This window comes from Macaca nemestrina, chromosome 7, assembly GCF_043159975.1.
Source record: "Macaca nemestrina isolate mMacNem1 chromosome 7, mMacNem.hap1, whole genome shotgun sequence".
Lineage (NCBI taxonomy): Eukaryota > Metazoa > Chordata > Mammalia > Primates > Cercopithecidae > Macaca > Macaca nemestrina.
The window spans coordinates 17,961,947-17,987,694 of NC_092131.1; the positions used below are offsets into that span (position 1 = coordinate 17,961,947).

Below are 25,748 nucleotides of genomic sequence, written 5' to 3' on the forward strand. Positions count from 1 at the left end.
GGAGGGATTGGTTTGCTAAAATGCAGCCCACATTAAGCAGGTTTACCCTGTAGAGCGGAGTGGCAGGGTCTTTAGCGTATTCATATCAGCAGTTGACTTGTTTCCCAAGTGGTTGGGCCAGTTCACAGTGTCACCAGAATTCCTTTCTATCTATATACCCATCAGCACTTGTTACTGAACTCTAGTTTTTGCCAATTTGATGGGTGTGAAATGGCATCTTACTGTGATTTTTAATTTTTCTCATTACTTACAAAGTTCATCATGTCTCCTAGCCCTTTGGGTTTCCTGTTCAATGTCAATTTCCTATTTATGTGATTGGCCCACATAAAAAATATTGGGTAGTCTGTTTTTAAATGATTTATAGGGGCTCTTTATATATTCTGGGTACTAATTCTTTCTTATGTGTGAGTCACAGAAATTTTCACCCACTTGTGGCCTGTCCTCATTTTTTGTGGGGGAGGGATTATCTTTTGATGTATAACTGGATATTTTCCCAGAGGTTTTAGAGAGAACGTGAAAAAAAGAAAAAAGTGTGGGACTCTTTGGCATGTCCAAAGTCTAGAATTTTGGAGAGCATGTGTGTAGTGTTACTTGAGCATACAAATGGGGTCTCCCTTGTAATTTTCTGCCTATTGCAATACTCACATTATCTTTGAACACTTGCTCATCTTTCTTTTTCTAAATTAGCCAGTTTGAACATTTCTCTGAGATTTACATTATTTTCAGGTTCTTTTACATTATAGAATTCAGTGTTTACTGCTTAAATTATGATTTTTTAGCCTCAGTATAGTTGCATGAAAAGGCTATAAAAAGGCCATAAAACAAGTCTGACCTACCAAAAAGCAAATTTGTCTACCACTTGGCAACTCTCTCTGTGTAACACAGCTTTTTCATTTTACCTATTCTGATGGCAGTGCTGTATTAATATTTCATTCTCTCCATAGAGCTTGTAGACATTATCATCATCCAAAGGCATTTGAGTACTAAATTGCATATGATGATATTTATATAAGAAAATTGCAGGCCAAGCGTGGTGGCTCACTCCTGGAATCCCAGCTCTTTGGGAGGCCGAGGTGGGAGGATCACTTGAGGCCAGGAGTTCAAGACCATCCTCGGCAACATAGCAGGACCCCGTCACTACAGAAAATGAAAAAAAAATTTGCTGGGCATTGTGGCACACCCCTGAAGTCCCAGCTACTCAGAAGACTGAAGCAGGAGGATCCTCTGAGCCCAGAAGTTGGAGGTTTCAATGAGCTATGATTGTACCACTGCACCTCCGCCTGGATGACAGAGTGATACTTTGCCCTCCTAAAAAAGAAAGAAAGAGGCAATGCGAGGCCAGGCGAGGCGGGGCAGGGCGGGGCAGGGCAGGGCGGAAAAGAGGCCAGGCACGGTGGCTCACACCTGTAATCCCAGCGCTTTGGGAGGCGAGGTGGGTGGATGACTTGACATCAGCAGTTCAAGACTAGCCTGGTCAACATGGCGAGACCCTGTCTCTACCAAAAATACAAAAATTAGCCACACGTGGTGGCGCGGGCCTGTAGTCCCAGCTACTCAGGAGGGTGAGGCAGGAGAATCGCTTGAACCTGGCAGATGGAGGTTGCAGTGAGCTGAGATTGTGCCACTGCATTCCAGCCTGTTCAACAGAGCGAGACCCTGTCTCAAAAAGAAAAAAAAAACAGCAACACAAAAATGAGAAAAAGAAAATCACATCATGATTTTGCTAATTCTTCGTAAGACTGGTTTCTTATAGGGTCATACATAGATTTTCACCATAAAAAGAGCCTCAAAGAGCATATGGTACAGTCCCTTATTTTACACATGCGAAGTTAAATGACCAATGCAAGGTCTCACACCTTGGTGGGGGTGAATGTGGGCATGGAATAGGATTAGGACCCAGAATTCTTGGCCCTGGCACAAGGTGTTTTCCACTATGATGGATTATAGAATAATAATGTTATTCTTTATTTTTATAAAGTTGGTGTGCATTTCTAGATTTCCTTAGGTTTCACAGAAACATAGGTTTCAGTGCTTTTAGCTTTTTGGTGATGACATCGTTTTAGTTTCTTAGTACTGAAGGAACTGTTTATCATACTTGCTTAAATTAGCTTTATGGAAATAATGTATACTGTTTTCCTTCCTTATTTTCAACCGTATTTACATGCTAGTCTTTCCAACAGGTTGTATAAATAAGTTAAATGTTATGGTAAATTATTCCAAAATGGCATATTAAGTTTGCATAAATTAAAACTATGGTGCAATACTATGAATCAAATTGTAACTAGATGTAAATTTGTAAATGTGTGTAGTTAATTTTTTAAATATAATTTTTCCATGCACAACTGCTTTATTTAAGTTAGTGTGTTTAACAATAAAATTAGTGCGTTCAACTCAAGAACTACAATATTACCATTAACTCACATATACCGGTGCACTCCTCCATCCTATCTTCCTGCATTTTTCCATAGGAACCAGTATCCTGAAGTGTTGATTATTCCCATGCTTTAAAAATACACACACGTGGTTGGGCGTGGTGGCTCATGCCTATAATCTCAGTACTTTGGGAGGCCGAGGTGGGCGGATCACAAGGTCAGGAGATCGAGACCATCTGGCTAACACAGTGAAACCCCGTCTCTACTAAAAATAGAAAAATTTAGCTGGGCGTGGTGATGTGCGCCTGTCGTCCCAGCTACTCAGGAGGCTGAGACAGGAGAACTGCTTGAACCCTGGAGGTGGAGGTTGCAGTGAGCCAAGATCATGCCACGGCACTCCAGCGACAGAACAAGACTCCGTCTCAAAAAAAAAAAAAAAAAAAAAAAAGCACATATACATATTTTTCCTATATGTTTCTCTAATGTTTAATCTTCCTTGTTTTTAAACTTTGTAAAAAACAATGTCAAATGTATATAGTCTTTGTGACTTGCTTTTTTTCACTCAATAGTGTTTCTAATATTTATCCTTGTTTTATGTATAATTCACTCATTTAAAATCTGTTTAGCGGCTGGGCACAGTGGTTCACGCCTATAATACTAGCACCTTGAGAGGCCAAGGTGGGAGGACCTGTCGAGGCCAGGAGTTCAAGACTCTCCGAGCAGTAAGCAAGACCCCGTCTCTATAAAAAATACAAAATAAAAATTATCCAGGTGTGGTGGCACATACCTATAGCCCTAGCTAATGGGGAGGCTGAGGTGGGAGGATCACTTGGGCCCAGGAATTCAAGGCTGCAGGAGTTCGAGGCTGCAGGAGTTTGAGGCTGCAGTGAGCTATGCTTGTGCCACTCACTGCTCTCTAGCCTGGGTGACAGAGTAAAATCCTGTCTCTAAAAAAATAAAATAGTATAGCATTCCACTGTATGGATTTACCACAGTTTGTCTATTCTTTGGTTGATGGGCATTTAGTTTTCTTTTCCCCAATTTTGTTTCCTTTTTCTCTTCTTATTAATACTGTATGAACACGTTTGTATCATAACTCTTAGTGCCCATGTGCAAATGCTTCTCTGGATATGTACTTAGGAATGGAATTGCTAGGTTGTAAGGTACACAAATGTTTACTTACATAGTGCTGGAATGTCATAATGCCAAATGATATTTTCAATCATTCATATCAATTTACATTCCCACCAACAGTATATTCTGTTGATGGGCATCCTCTCCAACTCTTGCCAGACTTATTTTTTTTTTTCTTTCTTTCTTTCTTTGAGACAGAGTCTCGCTCTGTCGCCCAGGCCAGAGTGCAGTGGCTCGATGTCGGTTCACTGCAAGCTCCGCCTCCTGGGTTCACGCCATTCTCTTGCCTCAGCCTCCCGGGTAGCTGGGACTACAGGCGCCCGCCACCACGCCTGGCTAATTTTTTGTATTTTTAGTAGAGACGAGGTTTCACTGTCTTAGCCAGGATGGTCTCGATCTCCTGACCTCGTGTTCCGCCCACCTCAGCCTCCCAAAGTGCTGGGATTACAGGCGTGAGCCACCGCGCCCACCCGACCGCCAGACTTCTTAATCTTTCCCCGTTGAGTGGGTTTAATATCTCATTGTCGGCTTGATTTGTGTTACCCTGATTAGTGATGAGTTCTCTCTCTTATCTCTTCACGTTTACTAGTCTTCTCTGTGACATACCTGTTCACGGTTTTGACCCATTTTTCGATTGCATTTTCTGTTTATGTGAATGTGTTCTTTATATATGTTCTCAGTACAAATATTCGGTCTAGTTAACAAATATCTTCTCCCAGCTTGTGGCTTGTCTTTTCACTTTCTTCAAGTGTCTTTTGAGACATAAGTAAAATTTAGTTTGGTCAAATTTATGAATCTTTGTCATAGTTAGAGGGCTTGTGTCCTGTTTAAGAAACCCTTCATTACCCCCAAAGTCAGAGACCTATTACCTATATTTTCTTCATAAAATTTAAGGTTTGGCTCTTGAATATTAAATCTGTAATTCTTCTAGAATTGATTCATGAGTATGGTGTGTGTGAGAGCCCAGGGTCACCTTTTCCATATGGACAATCAGTATTTTCCCCTCTGTTTACTGAATGTGCCCTCTTTTCTCTGCTGTTCTGCTTTGCTGCCTCTGCTCCTGTGTTTTCTATCCTGTTTCATTGGTCATTTAATCTGTCTCTGCACCAGTTTCTCACTGTCCTCATAAAATCTTAACGCTGGTAGGGCAAGTCTCCCTCCTTACTTTTCGTCTTCAGCAGTGTATTGATTATTTCCAGCTCTTTGTTTTCTCATAATAATTCCAGAAACTAACTTGTTAAGAACCAAAAACTTCGTTCACATTTTGATTAACATTTACTTTACAGATGAATTTCTGGAGAGTTGACATCTCAATAATATTGTCTTCCTATCCATAAATATGATATATTTTTCATTGGGTATTCTTGAAAGCCTTTCAGAAAATTCTTATAATTTCATCACACTACTATCACTATCATTATCACAATGGTTTTCACTTTATACTGTATTTCTTATATGCCAAGCCCCATTCTATTTGTATCCAGTCTTTACAGCAGTCTTTTGAGGTAGATCCTATTATTATGAGATATTGCACATAGGAAACTGAGGCACAGAGAGGTTAACAACTTACTGTAGATCACACAGCTAGTTAATAGCAGAGGCAAGATTCTAACCCAAGGTGCCTAGATATAAAGTTCATACTTTTAATTACTACTCTATATTGCACACAGCTTTTTTTCTTCTTTTATTGGATTTCTTCCTACATATTTTATAGTTTTTGTTGCTATTATAAATGGTAGCTTTTGAAAATTATGTTTTTTAAATTACCTGTAGAAACAATAGAAACGAAATTGCTTTTTGTATGTTAATCTTCTAACTAATAACCTTGCTAACTTTGTAGATTTTTAAGGATCCACAAAGATAATGATATCAGTGGAAAATAGTAATTCTTTCTTCCTTTCCAGTCCTTGTATCATTTATTTCTTTTTGCTGACATATGCACTGGCTAGGACTTACAGGGGTGATAGTGTCTTGTTCTGAAACTCAAAGGGAAAGATTTCAATATTTTATCAGTTAATTTGATCATAGCTGTAGGGGTTAGATCCTTTCTCAGATTAAAGAATTTCTCATCTGGTCTAGTTTATCATGAGTTTTTTAAAAATCAAGAATTGATGAGAACACATGGACTCTGGGAGGGGAACACCACACACTGGGGCCTGTCAGGGGGTGGGGGACAAGGGGAGGGAGAGCATTAGGACAAATACCTAATGCATGTGGGGCTTAAAACCTAGATGACAGATTGATAGGTGCAGCAAACCACCATGGCACTTGTATACCTATGTAACAAACCTGCACATTCCACACATGTATCCCAGAACTTAAATTTTAAAAAAAATCAAGGCTGGGCATGGTGGCTCACACCAGTAATCCCAGCACTTTGGGAGGCCAAGGCAGGCAGATCACGAGGTCAGGAGATCAAGACCATCCTGGCTAACATGGTGAAACCCCGTCTCTACTAAAAATACAAAAATTAAGCCGGGTGTGGTGGTGGGCACAGGAGAATGGCGTGAACCTGGGAGGCGGAGCTTGCAGTGAGCCGAGATCACGCCACTGCACTCCAGCCTGGGCAACGGAGTGAGAATCCGTCTCAAAAAAAAAAAAAAAAATCAAGAATTGGCATTAAATTTCACTATATGCCTTTTCTATATCGAGATGTTATTTTTTGAAATTCATTAATGTAATGAATAACATGTCTGTATATATATGTATAGTTTTAATATCAGTTCATCTTTTACATTTTTGATATAAACCCAATTGTACTATCCTATTAGCTTTTTAATGCACAGTTGGATTCAGTTTGCTAATATTTTACTTAGGGTGGTGTGTGTGTGCGGGCGTGCTTGTGTGTGTATCTAAAATGAGTGTCTAAAATGGAGGTGTAATTTTACTTTCTTGCTTTGTTTCATTTCAAGGTTATATTGGCCTCATACAGTGAATTAGGGAGAATTTCCTGTTATTGGTACAGATTTTGCTATTTTAATGTAAATAGAATATTGCCTTGGAAAGTTTATAACCTTAATTATAAACATATATAATCAGAAACCTCTTGCTTTTGACAATACATTGTTTTCTGCTACTTTGAAAAACTCTAATTTCTACCATGGTACCTCAAGCTCTTAAGTATTTTTAATGAATTAAAAGTACAAAGGTATTAAAAGGTTATAACCAAACATTTATTAAAATCCCCTATGTTACATTTTATAGTTTTGTATTCCCTGAAGTCACTTCAAGTTATTTATTTTTAAACATAGAACATCTAGTCGAAGTCTATTTATGTCTGCTTCTGCTGGTTCTTGCTCATGGTGACTAGTTTCCTTGTAAACTTGTTTGTATTCAACTTTCTGGAGCTCACCGACCTTGAAAAATAATTTATGGAGAATTCACGAGCCCAGTTTGAAATCAGAGTGGTTTATGTGTTTTTGCCAGGCTCCTTGGAGCACCATCAGTACAGGACTATATTAAAACAGATCCACAGATAGAAGTTTCTATACTCACTCAAGGTATGTTTAGACCCAGGATCCCAGGGAGTCTCCTAGTGAGGGTCAATCAACACTCATAACTTCTCAGGGGTGAATTATCGTTTTTTTATTTCATTTTTCTCTTACTCCTTTGCTCAGCAACAGGGAAACTTTCATGTAGTCCTTTGGATTTCACCTTAATGTGGGAAAGTTATCCTGTGAGATGATCCAAATTGGGAAAGTCCTGTATCTTCACTTCTGACCTCGTCCCCACATGAGGCTACCAGACCGCAACCCCAGTGCATGATGTGAGTGAATGCCTTCGGGGCAAAGGTGGCTTTGGGATGCCAACTTTCTTTCCACTAACCTATTTGGGTTCAAGCTAGCCTCAAGAATTTGGCCTGCCAGCTCTTTTTAATTCTTTAGTCCTTTTAAGGTGGTTTTGTTTTAGTGTCTTATCCAGCATCTTTAGTTTTTTTCATTGGGGGGTTGATCTGAGTATCCAAAAACAGAAACTCATGTGAATTCTTAAATACTTTGTTTCCCAAACTTTTCCTTCTAAATTCTGCTTTCCAAATATTGATTTATTAGGTAGACCATAAGATTTGATAAGTGTTAGAAAAGAGTATCCGCTTATTTGTAAGAGATATAGAAAATATATAAAATTAGTAATGTATTTCTAAAGCTTAGTAGTTCTGGCATTTTAGCTTTACTTTATCTTCTATTGCTGTTTAAAGAATATGACCGAGTATTTCTGACCTTTTATTGCTCTTATATTGAATATCATTTAGAGGTTGTAAGCTAAGTATTTATTTTCATATAACCTAAAACCATAGTATTAGGAAATACTGATATAATTTAGTGATCATGTCATTGAAGCTTAACATTTTTATTGCATTCATTATTTATGAGAAGAAATCATGCAGTGTTTCTGTTTTTATCAAGGTATTGTATCTAAAAATCACTTTTCTTGAACTTGAATTCAATATTTATTAAAGTGCATTTTATAGCACTTACACCTACGACAAAATAATTGATTAACTGTGTCCAAGTGTGTTGATGGGTCCTCAAGGGCCAACGCTAGATTCGATGATTCACTAGAAGGACTTCCAAGACTCCACCTACAGTCATATTCAGGGCTATGATTTATTACAGTGAAAGGATTCTATGCAAAATCAGCACAGGGAAGGGTACATGGGGTGAAGTCCAGGGGAAATCAGCTGCCAGTTTCCCACTGTTCCCTTCCAGTGGAGTCACAGAGAACACAATTCCCCAGCAGTAAGCTGTGACCACACATGTAAAATATGCCAACCAGGGAAGCTCAGTAGAGACTCAGTGCCCAGGGTCTAATTGTGGGCTGATCACATTGGCGTCTCTGCCTGGCGTGTGCCAAAATTTCAGACTCGCAGAAGGAAAGCAGGTTTTCAATGGGAGCCATATGTTTGCACAAACAGTTTTAAGCACAGTGATCAACTCTTCCCAGTTAATGGTGGTAGGAACCTTCCTGAAATCCAAGTTCCCAGAGGCCAGTCAAGGGCCAGGCTTGTAAGCAGAATTGCAGTCAGGTCTGCTGTGTTAACTTTTTTCTACACGTGGAGCTATGGCTAAAGTTTTTTTAAGCACTTATCATTTGGCAAGCACTGTTCTAAGCCCTTTACTCATTTCATCCTCACAATCACCGTTTCAAAAGATGGGGAACTGAGGGATAGAGAAGTTAAAAAATTTGTCTCATATTTCACAGCTAGAAAGTAGTAAAACAGGATTCAAAGTAAGTCTTTGAATCCATGATTTTATCCAATACTTTATTTGGGTTTTTTTGAAAATTACTTTCATTTTGTCTCACCTCACGAATAAGATGTTCCATACATTTCCTTAAAATGGTGATTAAAATAAATTGTCAGAAAAGGAAGAAGTTGCCTTCATACAACCTCTTTTAATCTTCAGTGTTGTTTCATGGCTCTTAATTTTCAGATTTGAAAAATCATTCTAATTATTATTCAGATCCTTCCTGATCTCATAGGCTTTTCTCTGCCTCTGTGTTTCTTCTGGGTTGGAGAATTTGAATTGTTTTTTTCCATTTGTCTGGTCCTTGACCACTAATTTACTGCCATGGTTCTTTCTATGTTTCCCTTTGGTATTTTCTGAAATTTAGCTATTAGAACTGCAAACAGAGAAAGTATCACAGCGCCATGGTTTTATAAACAAAGACAGGACAACTGTCTTAGTCCATTTGGGCTGCTATAATAAAAATACCATAAACTGGGTGGCTTATAAACAACAGAAATTTTTTTCTGGCACTTTTGTAGGCCAGGAAGTCCAAGAGCAAGGAGCTGGCAAATCTGGAGTCTGGGGAGGGCCCACTTTCTGGTTCACAGATGGTACCTTTTAAATGTGTCCTTGATATAGTTTGGACATTTGTTCCCACCCAAATCTCCTGTTGAATTGTAATCCCCAATGCTGGAGGTGGGACCTGGTGGGAGGTGTCTGCATCATGGGGGCAGATCCCTGGTGCTGTCTTCATGATGGTGAGTTCTTGTGAGATTTGGTCATTTAAAAGTGTATAGCACCTCCCCCACTCCAACTCTTGTTCCTGCTCTGGCCATGTGACATGCCTGCTCCCACTTTACCTTCTGCCATGATTGTAAGCTTCCTGAGCTTCCCCAGAAGCCAAGCAGATGCCAACGCTATGCTTCCTGTAAAGCCTGCACAACCGTGAGCCAACTAAACCTCTTGTCTTTATAAATGACCTAAGCTCAGGTATTTCTTTATAGCAATGCAAGAACAGCCTACTACAGTCCTCATATGGTGAAAGGAGAGAACTCTAGTCTCTTCAGCCCCTTATAAGGCCACCAATCCCATTCATGGGGGTTCTAATTACCTCCCAAAGGCCCCACCTCCAGCCATCATGTTGGTGATTAGGTTTTAACATATGCATTTGGGGCAGGCACAAATATTCAGACCATAGCAACAGCATTTTCTGTTTTATTTCCTTCTTTGTAATTCTCATCATTGTATTGGCCATATTATCTACCTCAGTATGTTGGACAGTGACTTAAGGGGGTGGCCTTTAAATATTCCTAGAGGGCCATCTGGGATATAGCTGATAACTAAGAGCTTGACTCTCTGCAAGTATACTTTAGATTATTTTTTTAGAATTGAAATGAGAAGATTCACTATTTGCTATATCCATTCCCAAGAAAATATAGCTTCAAGAAAAATGCGAGTGTTAACACATGTGCTGAAATATGATACAGATGTTTAATGTCTTACTGTAATATTATTTTACCGTTTGTAGTCACCTGCTTTTTTGATCCCTGCCTAAGTTTGCTTTCTTTATTCCATAGCACCTGTTCCCAGGAATATATTTACAGTGTGTTGTCTTTTCTAAATGGTTGGTACATATGTAAGAAAAAGGTTGACTTTTACTGGTTTCTTTCAGTAAATACCTTAAGGATTCCTTGTTATTTATTTTCAGTGTTACTTTATTTCAATTTAATACCCGAATACTGTTTTTACTTAAATACCACATAAGGAGTCATGCTATATGACCTAGGCATGACACTTACTTAAATGTTTATGGATAGGAAACAAGTTATTTCTAGTTTTACTTTTTAAAAAGAATTCCAAAACTTCAAACTACACATGATAAATGGCCCTGTATTTCCATAGGCTTAGAAAGCTTATGTCTAATTTATTACACCCATGTGATCATGTGTATCTAGTTGTTTGCTACCTTCTATTTCAGATCTTTGCATTTGTAGTTCCCTATTTAAACATCACATCATCACAGAGGCCTTTCCTATCCAAAGTGACTTCACTCCATCTCCCATCCCCAGTAAATCTCTGCTGCCTGGTTTTATGTCATTCATAGCACTTAGCAAATCTCAGAGAAGATTTTTTGGTTTTGTTTGCTTATTGTCTGTCTGTCATGCTTGACTATAAAGCTTCATGAGAGTAGTGATGTTGTCTGTTCTTTCTTGAATACCTCTGGATGTTCAGGTTAGTCCATAGCACATGTTGAATGAATCAATGAATTTATTAAAGATTATAGAAAACAATCTGTTTATATTAGATATGATATTTGATCTTTGTTAATTCAAACCTATGAGATTTTCTGTGGGTTGTTTAGGACGTGGGGAAGGTATCCAGACTAACCTTAGGTTTAGGTTATAGTAATTAGCTAACTAAAAAGTTAACAATGGATATATTTAATCTCTTAGCCTCATTAAATTTTCTGATTCTTTGGGCTGTCTCTGAGAATTGTGTGTCTGCTGTAAATTATCAGAACTACAATAAACCAGGAGTCTTTCCAAATTTAAAGATACTAGATATATACCTTGATCTCTTTGTGTCCATTGGAAATATTTTAAACATAGAAAAGTATAGAGAATAATACGGTGGAACACTTGCATTTCAGCCACTTGTCTTTATCTCGTCTTAATATTTGTCATATTTGCCTCAGTGTTTGGTCAAAAACCAGTCTTGATATTTTTAAGATATCATTAATACTTAAATCAGTAGATTTTGAGTAAAGCAGATCACTTTCTATAATGTGAGAGGGTCTCATCTAATTAGTTGAATGCCTTAAGAGAAAACATGTAGGTCCCCTGGGGAGGAAGCAGTTCTGCCCACAGGCTGCCTTCAGATTTGAGGCTGCAACATTAACACTTCCCTTGACTCTCTGTGATGTTGCATTGGTCTGTTTGTCTATCTTTGTGCCAATATCACACTCTCTTTATTATATAACTTTGTAATCTTGATGTCTGGCAGTATAAGTCCTAGAGCTTTGTGTTTTCTTCAGAATTAGCTTGGCTATTTTTAGCCCATTGTGTTTTAAAATAAATTTTAGAGTCAGCTTTTCAATTTCCACCAAAAAAAAAGAAAGAAAGAAAGAAAAAAACAAGAAGCCAACTTCATACCCAAAAGTTGCTGTTTTCTTTCTTTCCTTCCTTCCTTCCTTCCTTCCTTCCTTCCTTCCTTCCTTCCTTCCTTCCTTCCTTCCTTCCTTCCTTCCTTTCTTTCTTTCTTTCTTTCTTTCTTTCTTTCTTTCTTTCCTTCCCTCCTTCCTTCCTTCCTTCCTTTCCTTCCTTCCTTTCCTTCCTTCCTTCTGTCTTTTTCTGTCTTTCTTTCTGTCTTTCTTTCTGTCTTTCTTGTCTTTCTTGTCTTTCTTTTCTTTCTTTGTCAGAGTCTTACTCTGTCACCCAGGCTGGAGTGCAGTGGTGCGATCTCGGCTCACTGCAACCTCCACCTCCCAGGTTCAAGCGATTCTCCTCCCTCAGCCTCCCGAGTAGCTGGGACTACAGGCGCCTGCCACCATGCCTGGCTAATTTTTTTATATTTTTAGTAGAGATGGGGTTTCACCGTGTTAGCCAGGATTGTCTTGATCTCCTGATCTCATGATCCACCTGCCTTAGCCTCTCAAAGTGCTGGGATTACAGGCATGGTGAGCCATCATGCCCGCTGGCTGGATTTTTAATTGAATTTATATTGAATCTTTAGATTAGATCAATTTGGGGAGAATTGACAATGCCAAAATGTTTAAGTCTTCCAATGCCCATAAAAACAAAAGTATATCCTTTTGTTTTTAAAGGTCTTCTTTAACTTTTCTTACTGTTTTGTAGTTTTAATGTAAAAGTTTTATGCATGTTTTGTCAGATGATTCTGAGATATTTGGTTTTTATGTAGTTATATAGATTTTTAAATTTTATTTTCTACTTATTTAGATATACAATTGATTTTTATATGCTGGTCTTACACCAGCAGCATGACTGAATGTCTTAGTCTAGTCCATCTGTTATAACAGAATACCATAGACTGGACGGCTTAAACAACAGAAATTTATTTTCTCACAGTTCTTAAGACTGAGAAGTCTGCGGTCAGGTGCCAGCATGGTCTGGTTCTGGTGAGGAGGCTCCTCCTGGCTTGCAGATGGCTGCCTTCCTGGCTGTGTGCTTCTGGGTCCTTTCCTGGACAGCTGCACGGACTAGAGGATCTCTTGCTCTTCTTATAAGGGCACTAATCCCTTATGATGGTCCCATTCTCATGACCTAATTACTTCCCAAAGACACCACCTCCAAATACTGTCACATTGTGGTTGAGGGATTCGACGCAGAATTGAGAGCAGGAGTGGGCACACACATTCAGTACATAATACTAAGTTAACTTATTAATTCTAATACTTTGTCTTAGTAATTGTAATAGTATATGTTTTATATTTTATTGGCATGCAATCATGTCATCTTCAAATAATAGTAGTTTTATTTCTTCTTTTCCAATTCTTATGTCATCGATTTCTTTTTCTTCTCTTACTACATCAGCTAGGGTCTCCCACATAGTCATAAATAAAAGTTATACGCGCAGGTATCCTGTTTCTTCCCCATCTTTGTGGGGGGAGGGGAAAACTTTAGTATTTCACGTTAACTATGGAATATGCAATAGGTTTTTGTGTTTTGTTATGTTTTTAGGGGATAAATAACCTTTATTAGATTAAGGGAGCTCCTGCTTTGCTAAGAAATTTTATCATGAATAGATACTGACTTTTATTAAATGCTTTTTCTTCTCATGTTGCCATGATCATATTTTTCTCCTTTACCCTGTTAATGTGATGATGATATGCAGTAGACTAATAGTAGAAATAGAACTATTGTACCATTAGTAAATGTGAGGCTTAGAGGACATACAATTGTATAATTTTTTTTGTTAGGGGCATTTAAAAATTATTGTTTTCTTATTTTTCAGAAACAGAGTCTCCCTCTGTTGCCCAGGTTGGAGTGCAGTGGTGAAATCATGGCTCACTATAGCCTCATACTCCTAGGCTCAAGCAATCTTCCCACTTCAGCCTCTGGAGTAGCTGGGACTATGGGCGTGTGCTACTATGCCCAGTTAATTTTTTGAAACTTTTTAAGAGATGAGGTCCCAGGCTGGTCTTGAACTCCTGGCCTCAAACAGTCTCCCATCTCCGTCTCCTGAGTAGCTGGATTGCAGATGCAAGCCACTGTACCTGACTATATGGACATTATTTGTAGTAGATTCCACAATGCTGTTCAATTTGTCTATGTCTAACAGGTACTTGGGAAGAATAATTAAATGAACAGAGGAGAGTGGTTTAGAAGTGACGGGTGACTTGGCATTTGTGTCCAAATAAAAAGTAAATGTACATTTGGCCCTCCATATCAGCAAGTTCCATATCTGTGGATTCAACCTACTGAGGACAGAAAATATTTTTTTTAAGTTGCATTTACACTGAACATATACAGACTTTTTTTCTTTGTCACTATTTCCTAAACAATATGGTATAACAACTGTTTACATGCCATTTACAATGTATTAGGCATTATGAATAGTCTAGAGATGATTCAGTATACAAGAGGATGTGCTTAGGTTATATACAAATACTACAGTATTATATAGTAAAGACTTAAGCATCTATGCATTTCAGTATTCATGGGAGGTCCTGGAACCAGTCCTTCATGGATACCAAGGGATGACTATATTTATGTATTCAGTCACCTTTTGACAAAGTTTAATGGCAGTGTTTCTTTTGTGAGTCTGAACAAATATTCAAGAAACTACAAAACATTCCTCTAATATCAGTTTCTTTTCTTCTTTTTTTTTTTTTTTTTTTTTGAGACGGAGTCTCGCTCTGTCGCCCGGGCTGGAGTACAGTGGCCGGATCTCAGCTCACTGCAAGCTCCGCCTCCCGGGTTTACGCCATTGTCCTGCCTCAGCCTCCCGAGTAGCTGGGACTACAGGCGCCCGCCACCTCGCCCGGCTAGTTTTTTGTATTTTTTTTAGTAGAGACGGGGTTTCACTGTGTTAGCCAGGATGGTCTCGATTTCCTGACCTCGTGATCCGCCTGTCTCGGCCTCCCAAAGTGCTGGGATTACAGGCTTGAGCCACCGCGCCCGGCCTAGTTTCTTTTCTTCTAAGATGTACTAGAATATTATGTTAAGGTGACTATCTTAGTCAATTTGTGTTGCTTTAAAGGAATACCTGAAGCTGGATAATTTATCATGTAAAAGGTTATTTGGCTAAAAATTTTGATGGCTGGAAAGTTCAAGATTGGGTGTTTTGCATCTGGTAAGGCCTCAGACTTCTTCCACTCGTGGTGGAAGGCACGGGGAGCCGGCATGTGCAGAGATCACATGCCAAGAGAGGAAGCAAAAGAAAGAGTCGGGAGGCGCCAGACTCTTCTTAACGACCAGCTCTGGTGGGAACTAATAGAGAAACAACTCAGTCACCCCCAAGAGAGAACATTCATCTGTTCATGAGGGTTCCACCCCCAGGACCCAAACACCTCCCGCTAGGCCTCACCTTTAACACTGGGATCAAATTTCAGCCTGAGGTTTGAGAGGACAAGCATCCAAACCACAGCGGTAGCTGTAGGACTTTTTACCTCTGCCTTCTTTAAATTGTGTATTATATGTATCTGAGCCACAGACTGAGAGGTGGGTCGAACATTCACTCAGGCTTTTCTTGTTCCTAAGAACGGTGAAAATTCAAAGAAGGTACACTCTGTCGGAAATTGGTATTTCCCACCATTGCTTACATAAATCTTAAACAACCTTACTTTCAGGTGAGTAGATGAGTGAATGGATAGAGAGAGAAAAAGAGAGAGAGTGAGAGAAGTCATGGAAACTTGCTGTAGGTTTTTCACCCGGATGAAATGAAACATCACAGATGGTTTCTCACAGATGATCTCTTTGGCTTCCTTTCATGGGGCTTTCTCCCAGGGCAGTGCATTCTTTGTCAGTGGTGGGGAAAGAGTCAAAGTCACTATATCAAAATGATCAGTATTCTATAACATATTTGAATTTAGACCATCTCAACATATGCCCCACATACATTTCCCATTGTGCTTCACCCTTAACAGAAACAAATAATAAGACAAGGTAGTATTTGAACCTCTCAATGAAGAGTTTATAATGCATCGAATAAAGGCTTCATAGATACCAGTATTTTATTTGTCCCTCTTGGCACCCAGGAAGTTTTTCAGCACTCAGGCAATGCATGTTAGATCAGAAATGTGCCTTTCTTTTGTAAAGTAGAAAAAAGGTGCTTGAAAGGGGAAGTGGGATTAGAAAACCAGATCGCTCCACACAGGTGCTCTTGAGCAAGCTAGTTTTTGTAAGGATTATAAATAGAAGTCGAAGTTCTGGTAATTGATTATAGTAATACTCCCATGCTTGTGTAACCCTAGGCATCCATGCTCCTGTGTGTAATGCTACTGATCTTGGTTGTAGACCGAGGTTTGAAATTATCTTTGTTCAAGTGCATGCACATATTCAACTTCATACCTTTAATGAGGGAAAATTTAAGACAAGTAAAATTTAGAACAGATTTTGTACAGTTGGTAGTAGAATTAAAAAATACTTTAGTTCCAGGCCAGGCGCAGTGGCTCATGCCTGTAATCCCAGCACTTTGGGAGGCCGAGGTGGGGAGATCACCTGAGGTCAGGAGTTTGAGACCAACCTGGCCAGCATGGTGAAACCCCGCCTCTACTAAAAATACAAAAATTAACTGGGCATCTTGGTGCATATCTGTAATCCCACCTACTCGGGAGGCTGAGGCAGGAGAATTGCTTGAACCTGGGAGTCAGAGTTTGCAGTGAGCCAAGATCGTGCCACTGCACTCCAGCCTGGGTGACAAAGAAAAAACAGATATATATATGTTCCAAGTCATAAAGTAGACCAAAAATATAAGTAGCTCTGAAAATAGTTTAGATAAAACTTTTTATTGATGGGTAGAGAGTGGATTGTGAAGAAACTGAGATTTTTGTATATCTCTAAATACTGGGGTTGATGAAGAGCTCAGTTATTCAGCCTTTCACTTCTTCTTTTAACAAGGATTTATTGAGGCACCTGTTACTTGCTTACACTGAGCTAGGCAGTGGGGATATGGTGTGAAGTAGACAGTTTTGTTCTGTAACATTAAATGGCAAAACAGTAACAAGTAAACTAAACCAGTGATAACCATATAATCACCAATTGTTCTAAATGCAGAATAAATAAATAGGGTAATAAGAATGGAGAGTAGTTGGGACAGTCACCTTAGGGCACCTGTGGAGACCACAGGAGACAGTGACATGTATGTTTGTGATTTCTGTGGTACCACCCATCAGTGGACCTGATGGACCATGGTTCTGACTTCTGTCCTTTCCCCATTTTATAGATGGGGAAGATGAGATGCAGAAGCACAGTAACTTTCCATGTGCGTGTCGGCATCTGTGTAAGTGGTTAAGTAAGAATTCAAACCCAGGTGATCTGACTCCAGAGCTTGTATTTTTAACCACTATGCTATACTGTCCCACAAGTAATATTCGTTTCATATTAGTGAAATAAGATAGATAAGTACCAAGCAGACTAACCCCAAAGCCTTCTCCTAACAGCTACACTAACTACCTCTCAAGAAGTCATAGAGTATAGACTGACACAGCTGGTGTGTTTTTATCTTTTTTTTTCTGTGAAGTAATTAGTAATTATTTTTTCCATTTTATTTCGATTTCATTATTTTTCAACTAATTGTAAACCACCTTCAAAAGAAAAGAAAAACGGAAGTGAAGGATCTCAGTTTAGTGAAGTGAAGGATCAATTTGAAATATTCTTAAGACTCTTTTAATGTAATAACTTGAGCATCTTCATCTGCCTATGCAGTCCAGTATTCGGGAGAATGCAGTTCGTCTTAGTCTGTTTGAGCTGCTATAATAAAACTTCATAGACTGGGTAGCTTATAAACAACAGAGTTTTATTTCTCACACTTCTGGAGGCTGGGAAGTCCAAGATCAGGGCACTGGCAAATTCAATGTCTGGTTAGGGCCTGTTCCCTGGTTCGTAGAATGGTGTCTTACATGGTGGAAAGGAGCAAGGGAGTGCTCTGGGGCCTCGTGGTCACCAGTCCCATTCATGAAGGCTCTTCCCCATGACTTACTCTTATGAAGGCCCCACCTCCTAATACCATCACATTGGTGATTAGGTTTCAACATATGAATTTTAGGGAGACACAAATGTTCAGAACATAGCAGAGTCATACAGTAAATACTAAGAAAGGTATACTCACAACATTTAGAATAAATGGAAACTGAAAAACTATTAATAGGCCAAATCTTAAAAGAGCATATACTAATGCTAACATGTGTACCCATACATATATTTGGCTTTTCTGATAGAGCAGGTTTGTTCTGGAGAGTTTATACACAATGAATTTTGCTAAAAGTTTTCTGTAGCATCCCTGTGTTGTAATAGGGGAAGAAGCATCACTTCTCTTTTTATAATTAGAAAATGCAGGTTTATAAGGTGATACTCAGAGTGAGTCAAGCTGAATATTGGGTAATCTTGAATCATAAACCCTTCTATACCCTCCTTAAAAAATTATTGTCTCCATGAAAAGTAACAGGAAGAAGAGTCTATATGAGCCCAGCAGTGCAAATTAGCCTACAAATTAACTTGGTTTGGCAAAAGTAAAGTGTGCTCTTAGTCTTCTTCAAAAATACTTATTCAGACATATGTAAAAGAAAATTATGGTATATGTTTGTAGGTAATTTAAATATTTAAGGAGTTTTTTTGTTCTTTCTTTTTTTTTTTTTTTTTGGGCGGGGTGGCATGTTTATGTTTTTTTGTGTAGGTTACCATAGCCAGATGAATTAAATGCATTGTAACTCATTGAAAAATAGAACAAATTTAAATTGAATAAGAAATGTGGTTTTATAGGATTATAGCATAGTTACTATTATCACTAACATAAAGAAGTGTCAGGAAGAGAACAATAACACCTGCTATGATACTGAAAGGAATGAACATCTGGAATAGCAAAAGTGATAAAAGGAAAATAATACGAAATGACCTAAATTTCATAAAAGGTATCTTTCTCATGTCTTTAAATACAAAAGAAGGAAGTAGGATCGAGTACACTAAAAAGAAAAATAGTCATATGATGTAAGAGTTTGTCCACCAGAGCTTAACAAAAACAGTGGAGAACAGAAAAAATTGGGCTAAATATTGAATACAATAGCTGTTTAGTAATGATCAGAGGACAGGGAGTGGGGGGATCATGTCTTGGCAAAAGAAAGGTCAAAAGGGCAGAAAGTACATTTTGGGTTAATTCAAACAAGGTAAAGTAATAGAAGAAAAGAATACCAAGTAGACAATGTTTTAAGATAATGAAATGTATAGCCTAATGTTATGCACATTGCTTAGCAACAAGCAATTTTAAAAAAGAATGAAAAAGGAACTATGGAAAAGAAGAAAGAGACATGTGTCTTGTAAAGCAATCAGATACAAGATGAAAATGAGAAGAGCCAAGAAAGAAAGTGAATTTAGACCTCAAAGAAGTTTGAGATAAATGACCCACATTTGTTATTGTCTCTTAAGTCAGTTTTTTAAAAAAGTTAGATACTGAATTATAATAATCATTAAAATAACTGCCCAAAGTAGAGATATTGATTGCTATGTAAAATGTACTCCATATTCTTTATATATAAAGCTGTGAAGATATATTTAGACATTCATATAATTTAATATTTTGAGAAAATATATTTTAATACAGTATGATAAAACAAATCTATAAAAATGATTTAAATGTGATTTAGAAGGGCATTTGGAGATGATTTTCATCTTTTATTTTCTTGTTTTGGATAGGGATTGTTGCTTTATACAACTCTAATACTTCGTTGTAAATATTTAAATAGTGGGTAGCATCTGACCTGTTTGTAAAGTTCAGAAGTACCTTTATATAAATAATAGCTTCTAAAGGCCAGTAGACGCATTTAAAAATAAGCAAGTAAATTAATTCATCCCATACCTGGCAGTTAAAATAGAATGCATTTCCATTATTTGGCTTTAGATTTGACCTTGTAAAAACGGAAAGCAATACAAACCCCACATACCACAACTACCACAGGGGTCATCTAATGAAAGGATTGTTGTCACAAAACATTGCTCAGATCATCTTTTAGTATGTCCCATCTGCAAGCTAGAATTTTTCTCCTAGTCATCTGTCTTTTGAAATCATGGAATCTCAAGCCTTGTTTTTTCCCCATCCATTTGAGAAAATGACCAGCGTTCTGTAGCGTTGGAAAGAAGGTACAGATTTAATAACAAACATGAAAACAATTGAGCAGAAGTGGAAATAATCAAGCTTTTATTATTGAGTTTTGGTACTTACATATCATTACTCATGATAAAGCTTCACAGTGCTTCTGCCAATCAGAGTTCTTACTGCTCAGTGTTTTGAGGTTGAGAATGGTAAATTGAAGTATGCAGTGCCTCTCAGAATAGTTATCCAATGTCTTAATATATAAAGGGGTGCCTTTTGAGATACTCCGATTTGTATTTAGGATTTACCCATTGCTAAAGCTGAATGCTTTTAATTAAAACAGTAGATCCAAACAACTGCCAAACCCTTTCATGGAGTAAAATACCATATTTTAGTAAATCTGAGACACCATTGATTCTAGGGGCACCATCATATTATGTACCACTAATGACAGAAAAAAAGTGGTAAAGGCAGAAAAAGTTCTGCCTGTTAAACTGTGACACACTGCTAAGATACCAACAATTGCAAGATGCTTTGCAATTTTATAAATTTTAAATTGTGGAAAATGGTGTTAGAGAAGCAATGACATAAGATCATGTGCACCTTCGCTACTTTGTTCTGAATTCTCTTTAGATTTCTTAAACCCAATACTAATCCTATCCAGTGTATTCTGTCTTTTTAGAATCTCTTCTTGGCCCCATTACCCGATTTCACTGCATGTAACCTTGACTTCACTCAAAAATACTTTTGGTTGGCCGGGTGCGGTGGTTCATGCCTGTAATCCCAGCACTTTGGGAGGCCAAGGCAGGTGGATCACAAAGTCAGGAGTTCAAGACCAGCCTGACCAACATGGTGAAACCCCGTCTCTACTAAAAATACAAAATTTAGCCAGGTGTGGTGGCACGTGCCTATAATCCCAGCTACTCAGGAGGCTGAGGTAGGAGAATCACTTGAACCTGGGAGGCAGAGGTTGCAGTGAGCCGAGATTGCGCCACTGCATTCCAGCCTGGGCGACAGATCGAGACTCTGTCTCAAAAAATAATAATAATGATAATAATAATAATATTTTTGGTCATCTACTCTCAGAGTAGATAGTACTCTGACTGTCTCAGTCAAACATCCCTCTCTGACCTATCCTAGCCTTACGAGAGGATGTAGACATCAACTGTGGATAGTCCGTGGGCTCATTCTTGCCTTGTAAGCAGGATGTAGGCATCAGTTCATGAAGACCTGGTTCTACAGCCATTGTAGAGCTTCCCCATTCAGTGTTGGCTGGACTTCTACCTGGTGCCTGGCATGGCGCAGGTGCTCTAGGTTACAGCACTGAACAAGACATGTCCTGCAGGCAAGGAACTTGCAGTCTGGTGGGAAAGTAGATGCATAAACGGGGATTGGAATTCACTTAACTTTAGCTGTGACAGGCAGGGCTGCCAAGAGGTAAAGTTTCTCTTCACCTCTTCCTTGATTTACTATCCCCCCTCTTTTTTTCCCGTGACCCCCAACTTAACCTTTCATAATGTCAAACGAATGTAATCTGCCTTGCATTGCACAGAAGCCTATCAAGAATTCTCTACAAATGGACTATCTGAACCCATGCGCATGTTGTTTTGTTTTTTTACTTTTTATAAAACACATCTCACATACATAATCATGTGCATATTTTGAATAGAAATTGCCCCAGTCCTAATCAGCTACCCAAATGGGAGTAGGAATAACTCATTGTAATGATGATGTTTGACCCTGTCTTAGAGATAGCATGTCCAAGAGGCCCAGCACCTTCTGACCTTAGGATATGACCTAAATACAGCCTCATCTGTTTAATGGAACCATCTTCTCCTCCTCCTCTTTTTCTCCCTCCTCCTCAACCACCACCACCACAGATGCTAGTAATAGAACCCATTCTGGGCCCTGCCTTCTCTCTAGCTCTATCTCAGCCAAGCTTCTGGGAAAAGTAGTCTACTTGTTGTTTTCATTTCCCCATAGTCTCTACTTCTGAACTCAGTACAGTGTGCCTGTCACTTCTACCAGCTCCACTGAAATAATTTTGCTGTGCTCACCAACAATCTCCCTGTTGCCAGATGTAACCTTCACCCTTCAGTCTTTGAACCCTTTTCAACATTCAAACTAATGACCTCCTTGAGATGTCCTTTTCCATTGGCATCTGACACTGCTGTCTCCTGGGTTGGGTCCGACCTTTAACAGCCAATCCTTCCACTTTCCCTTGGTAAATGGCACTCTGCCTGCATGCCCTTTCCAATTTTCTCTTCCTTACCAGTATACTTTCTCTGGGAGATTTCACTCACAGGCTCCACTCTCACATGGAGGGCTCCCAGTTCCATTCCCTTAGCTCAGCCTGGTTTTCTCAGTGTCTCATCCCCATCTTCAACTCCTACTGAACCTCTTTCTCTGGGTATCCCCACTGACCCCTCAAACTCCACATATTCTAAACAGATTATATTACCTTTAACCTGCTGATCCTTCTTTTTTGTGTAACTTTTCTTGGTTCATGATGTCACCATTTACCCAGTTACCCATATCAGGAACCTCTAAGTCAACCTCTTTTCTTGACCACTTGTAACCAACTGGTCACCAAATTCTGTCTCATCTACAACCCAGACCTGCCTCCGTTTTTTTCCACCTCAACATTCTTGACTAATGCTATCTTAGTTGGCTGAAACAAAGTACCTCAACTGTGTGGCTATATGGTTTAGCTGTGTCCCCACCCAAATCTCATCTTGAATTGTAGGTCCATAATCCACATGTGTCATGGGAGGGACCCGGTGAGAGGTAACTGAATCATGGGGGCAGATTTTTCAAGTGCTATTCTTGTGATAGTGAATAAGTCTCATGAGATCCAATGGTCTTTATAAAAGGGCAGTTCCCCTGCATGGCAGTTCTTAGTTGGTGGAGTAATTTGTCTGTTTAATTCTGATAATGAATGAGACTCTGGCATGCTAACTAGTTACATGACCCCCAAGCAGTCAACATCCCCCAACTTCTTAGAGGGACAAGTGGCATTCAGCCACCTGAGATTCAGCAATAACAGGTCTGTGATGCCCTTAGATGTCCAGGGCTACACATGTGCTACACTGACTGGTGGCATTTTGCCCCTGTCCCAGAGATCTGTGGAACTTTTAACTTGAGAGAGATGATTTAGGGTATCTGGCGGAAGAAATTTCTAAGCAGCAAAGCATTCAGGAGGTGACTTGAGTACTTCTAAAAGCATTCCATTTTATTCATTCACAAAGGTATGGTTTGGAATTGGAACTTATATTTAAAAGGGAAGCAGAGCTTAAAAATTTGGAAATTTGCAGCCTGACAATGCAATAGAAAAGAAAAACCCATTTTCTGGGAAGAAATGCATGCTGGTTGCAGAAATTTGCATAAATAACGAGGAGCCAAATGTTAATCACCAAGACAATGGGGAAAATGTTTTCCGGCATGTCAGAGACCTTTATGCCAGCCCCTCCCATACAGGCCCAGAGGCCCAGGAGGAAAAAATGGTTTTGTGGGCTGGGCCCAGGACCTTGCTTCTTTGTGCAGTCTCAGGATTTGGTGCCCTGCATCCCAGCCATGGCTAAAACGGGCCAATATACTTCTCAAACCATTGCTTCAGAGGGTGTAAGCCCCAGGCATTGGAGGCTTACATGTAGTGTTGGGCCTGTGGGTACACAGAAGTCAAGAATCAAGGTTTGGGAACCTCTGCCTAGATTTCAGAGGATGTATGGAAATGCCTGGATGTCCAGGCACAGGTGTGCTGCAGGGATGGAGCCCTCATGGAGAACCTCTGCTAGGGCCATGCAGAAGGGAAATGTGGGGTTGGAGCCTCCACGCAGAGTCTCCACTGGGACTAGTGGAGCTGTGAGAAAAGGGCCACCATCCTCCAGACCCCAGAATGGTAGACCCATTAACAGCTTGGATTATGTACCTGGAAAAGCCACAAACACTCAATGCCAGCCTGTGAAAGCCACCAGGAGGGGAACTATAGCCTCCAAAACCACAGGGCCAAGCTTCCCAAGGCTGTAGGAACCCACCTCTTGCATCAGCGTGTCCTGGATGTGAGACATGGAGTCAAAGGAGATCATTTTGGAGTTTTAAGATTTGACTGCCCCACTGATTTAGGAGTTGCATGGGGCCTGTAGCCCCTTTGTTTTGGCCAATTTCTCCCATTTGGAATGAGTGTATTTATCCAATGCCTGTACCCCCATTATATGTAGGAAGTAACTAACTTGCTTTTGATTTTACAGGCTCCTAGGCTGAAGGGACTTGCCTTGTCTCAGATGAGACTTTGAACTGTGGACTTTTGAGTTAATGATGAAATTGGTTAAGACTTTGGGGGACTGTTGGGAAGGCATGTTTGGTTTTGAAATGTAAGAACATGAGATTTGGGAGGGGCCAGGGGCAGAATGATATGGTTTGGCTGTGTCCCTACCCAAATCTCATCTTGAATTGAACTCCTGTAATCCTCTCATATCATGGGAGTGACCCAGTGGGAGGTAATTGAATTATGGGAGTGGGTTTTTCCCATGCTGCTCTCATGATAGTGAATGAGTCTCACAAGATCTGATGATTTTATAAACGGGAGTTCCCCTGCACAAGTTCTCTTGCCTGCTGCCATGTAAGATGTGCCTTGCTCCTCCTTCACCTTCTGCCATGATAATGAGACCTCCCCAGCCATGTGGAACTGTGAGTCAATTAAACCTCTTTTATAAAATACCCAGTCTCAGGTACATCTTTATGTGTGACATACTAATCCTAGTGTGAGAACAGACTAATACAGTGGCTTAAACAACAGAAATTTATTTTCTTACAGTTCTGGAGGATAGAAATCTGAGAAAGCAACAGGTTTGGTCCCTTCTGAGCTCTTTCTCTTTGGCTTGCAGATGGCTACCTTTTCTCTGTGTCTTCACATATTCTTTCCTGTGTGTGTGTGTGTGTGTGTGTGTGTGTGTGTGTGTGTGTGTGTGTCTATCTGTCTCCCAGTCTCTTCTTATAAGGATACAGTCAGATTAGGTCCCACCTGCATGACTTCACTTAAATGTAATCACCTCTTTAACAACCCTATCTCTAATTACAGTCTCCTTCTGAGGTGCTGGGTGGTTAGGACTTCAGCATATGAGTTTTCAGGGGACACAATTCAGCCCATACTACCTGCCTTCATTTTCTTATGAGCGTATTGCTTACTCTCCCACTTTGTTTCCATTCCTCCAGCATCATCTGCATTCTGACATATCTTCCATATTACCATCAGAGAGGTTATTCTGAATTCAAAGAGGAGCACGGTACTCTCCCTGCTTAAAGCCTCGGGTCAGTGGAGGCCTACCCAGACCCCTGCACAAGGCACTCTTTCCTACTTGCACTGTACCCTAGCCATGAGGAAGTATTTCAGCTTCCTCTAAAGGTTTAGACCCTTACCTCTGTGCCTTTGCATGTGTGGCTTTCTGGGTCTGGAATGTTCTTAACCCTACCTCCCTTTATCTTATCAACTGTGAATTGTTTAAGACCCAGTGTAGGCTGCCAGAAGGAAACATGGAAAATAGCAATAGAACAAATGGAGAGAAACTGTTGAATTAATATATGAGAAGGCATCTTTTTCATAAGAACACAAAGGAAAAGAATATGGTAATGTAAATTAGGCTGTTAACAGACTTTTTGTCATGCTCTGGAGCCCCTGAAGCTTTCTTAAAGGGATGGATGATAAAATTTACATCTTCCTTTTTATCAATTACTTAGCCATCAGTTCAGGGTCCATCTC

At 39.5% G+C, this 25,748-nt stretch overlaps 1 protein-coding gene across 9 annotated transcripts in view; it reads left to right on the top strand.

Moving 5' to 3' along the window:
- The window catches only part of LOC105467566 (EF-hand calcium binding domain 11), a 161,107-nt gene that overhangs the window by 56,045 nt on the left and 79,314 nt on the right, over positions 1-25,748 (top strand). The window contains exon 6 of one of the 9 annotated variants that reach the window (XM_071099730.1): positions 15,451-15,538. The exons of 7 other annotated variants lie outside the window; for them this stretch is intronic. In XM_071099730.1, the coding sequence (XP_070955831.1) occupies positions 15,451-15,523 (73 nt within the window). In that variant the 3' untranslated portion in view covers positions 15,524-15,538. Of the gene's footprint in view, positions 1-944; positions 1,009-15,450; positions 15,539-25,748 lie in introns of those variants that run through there. One more of the 9 variants, XM_011717266.3, reaches the window with a different exon arrangement.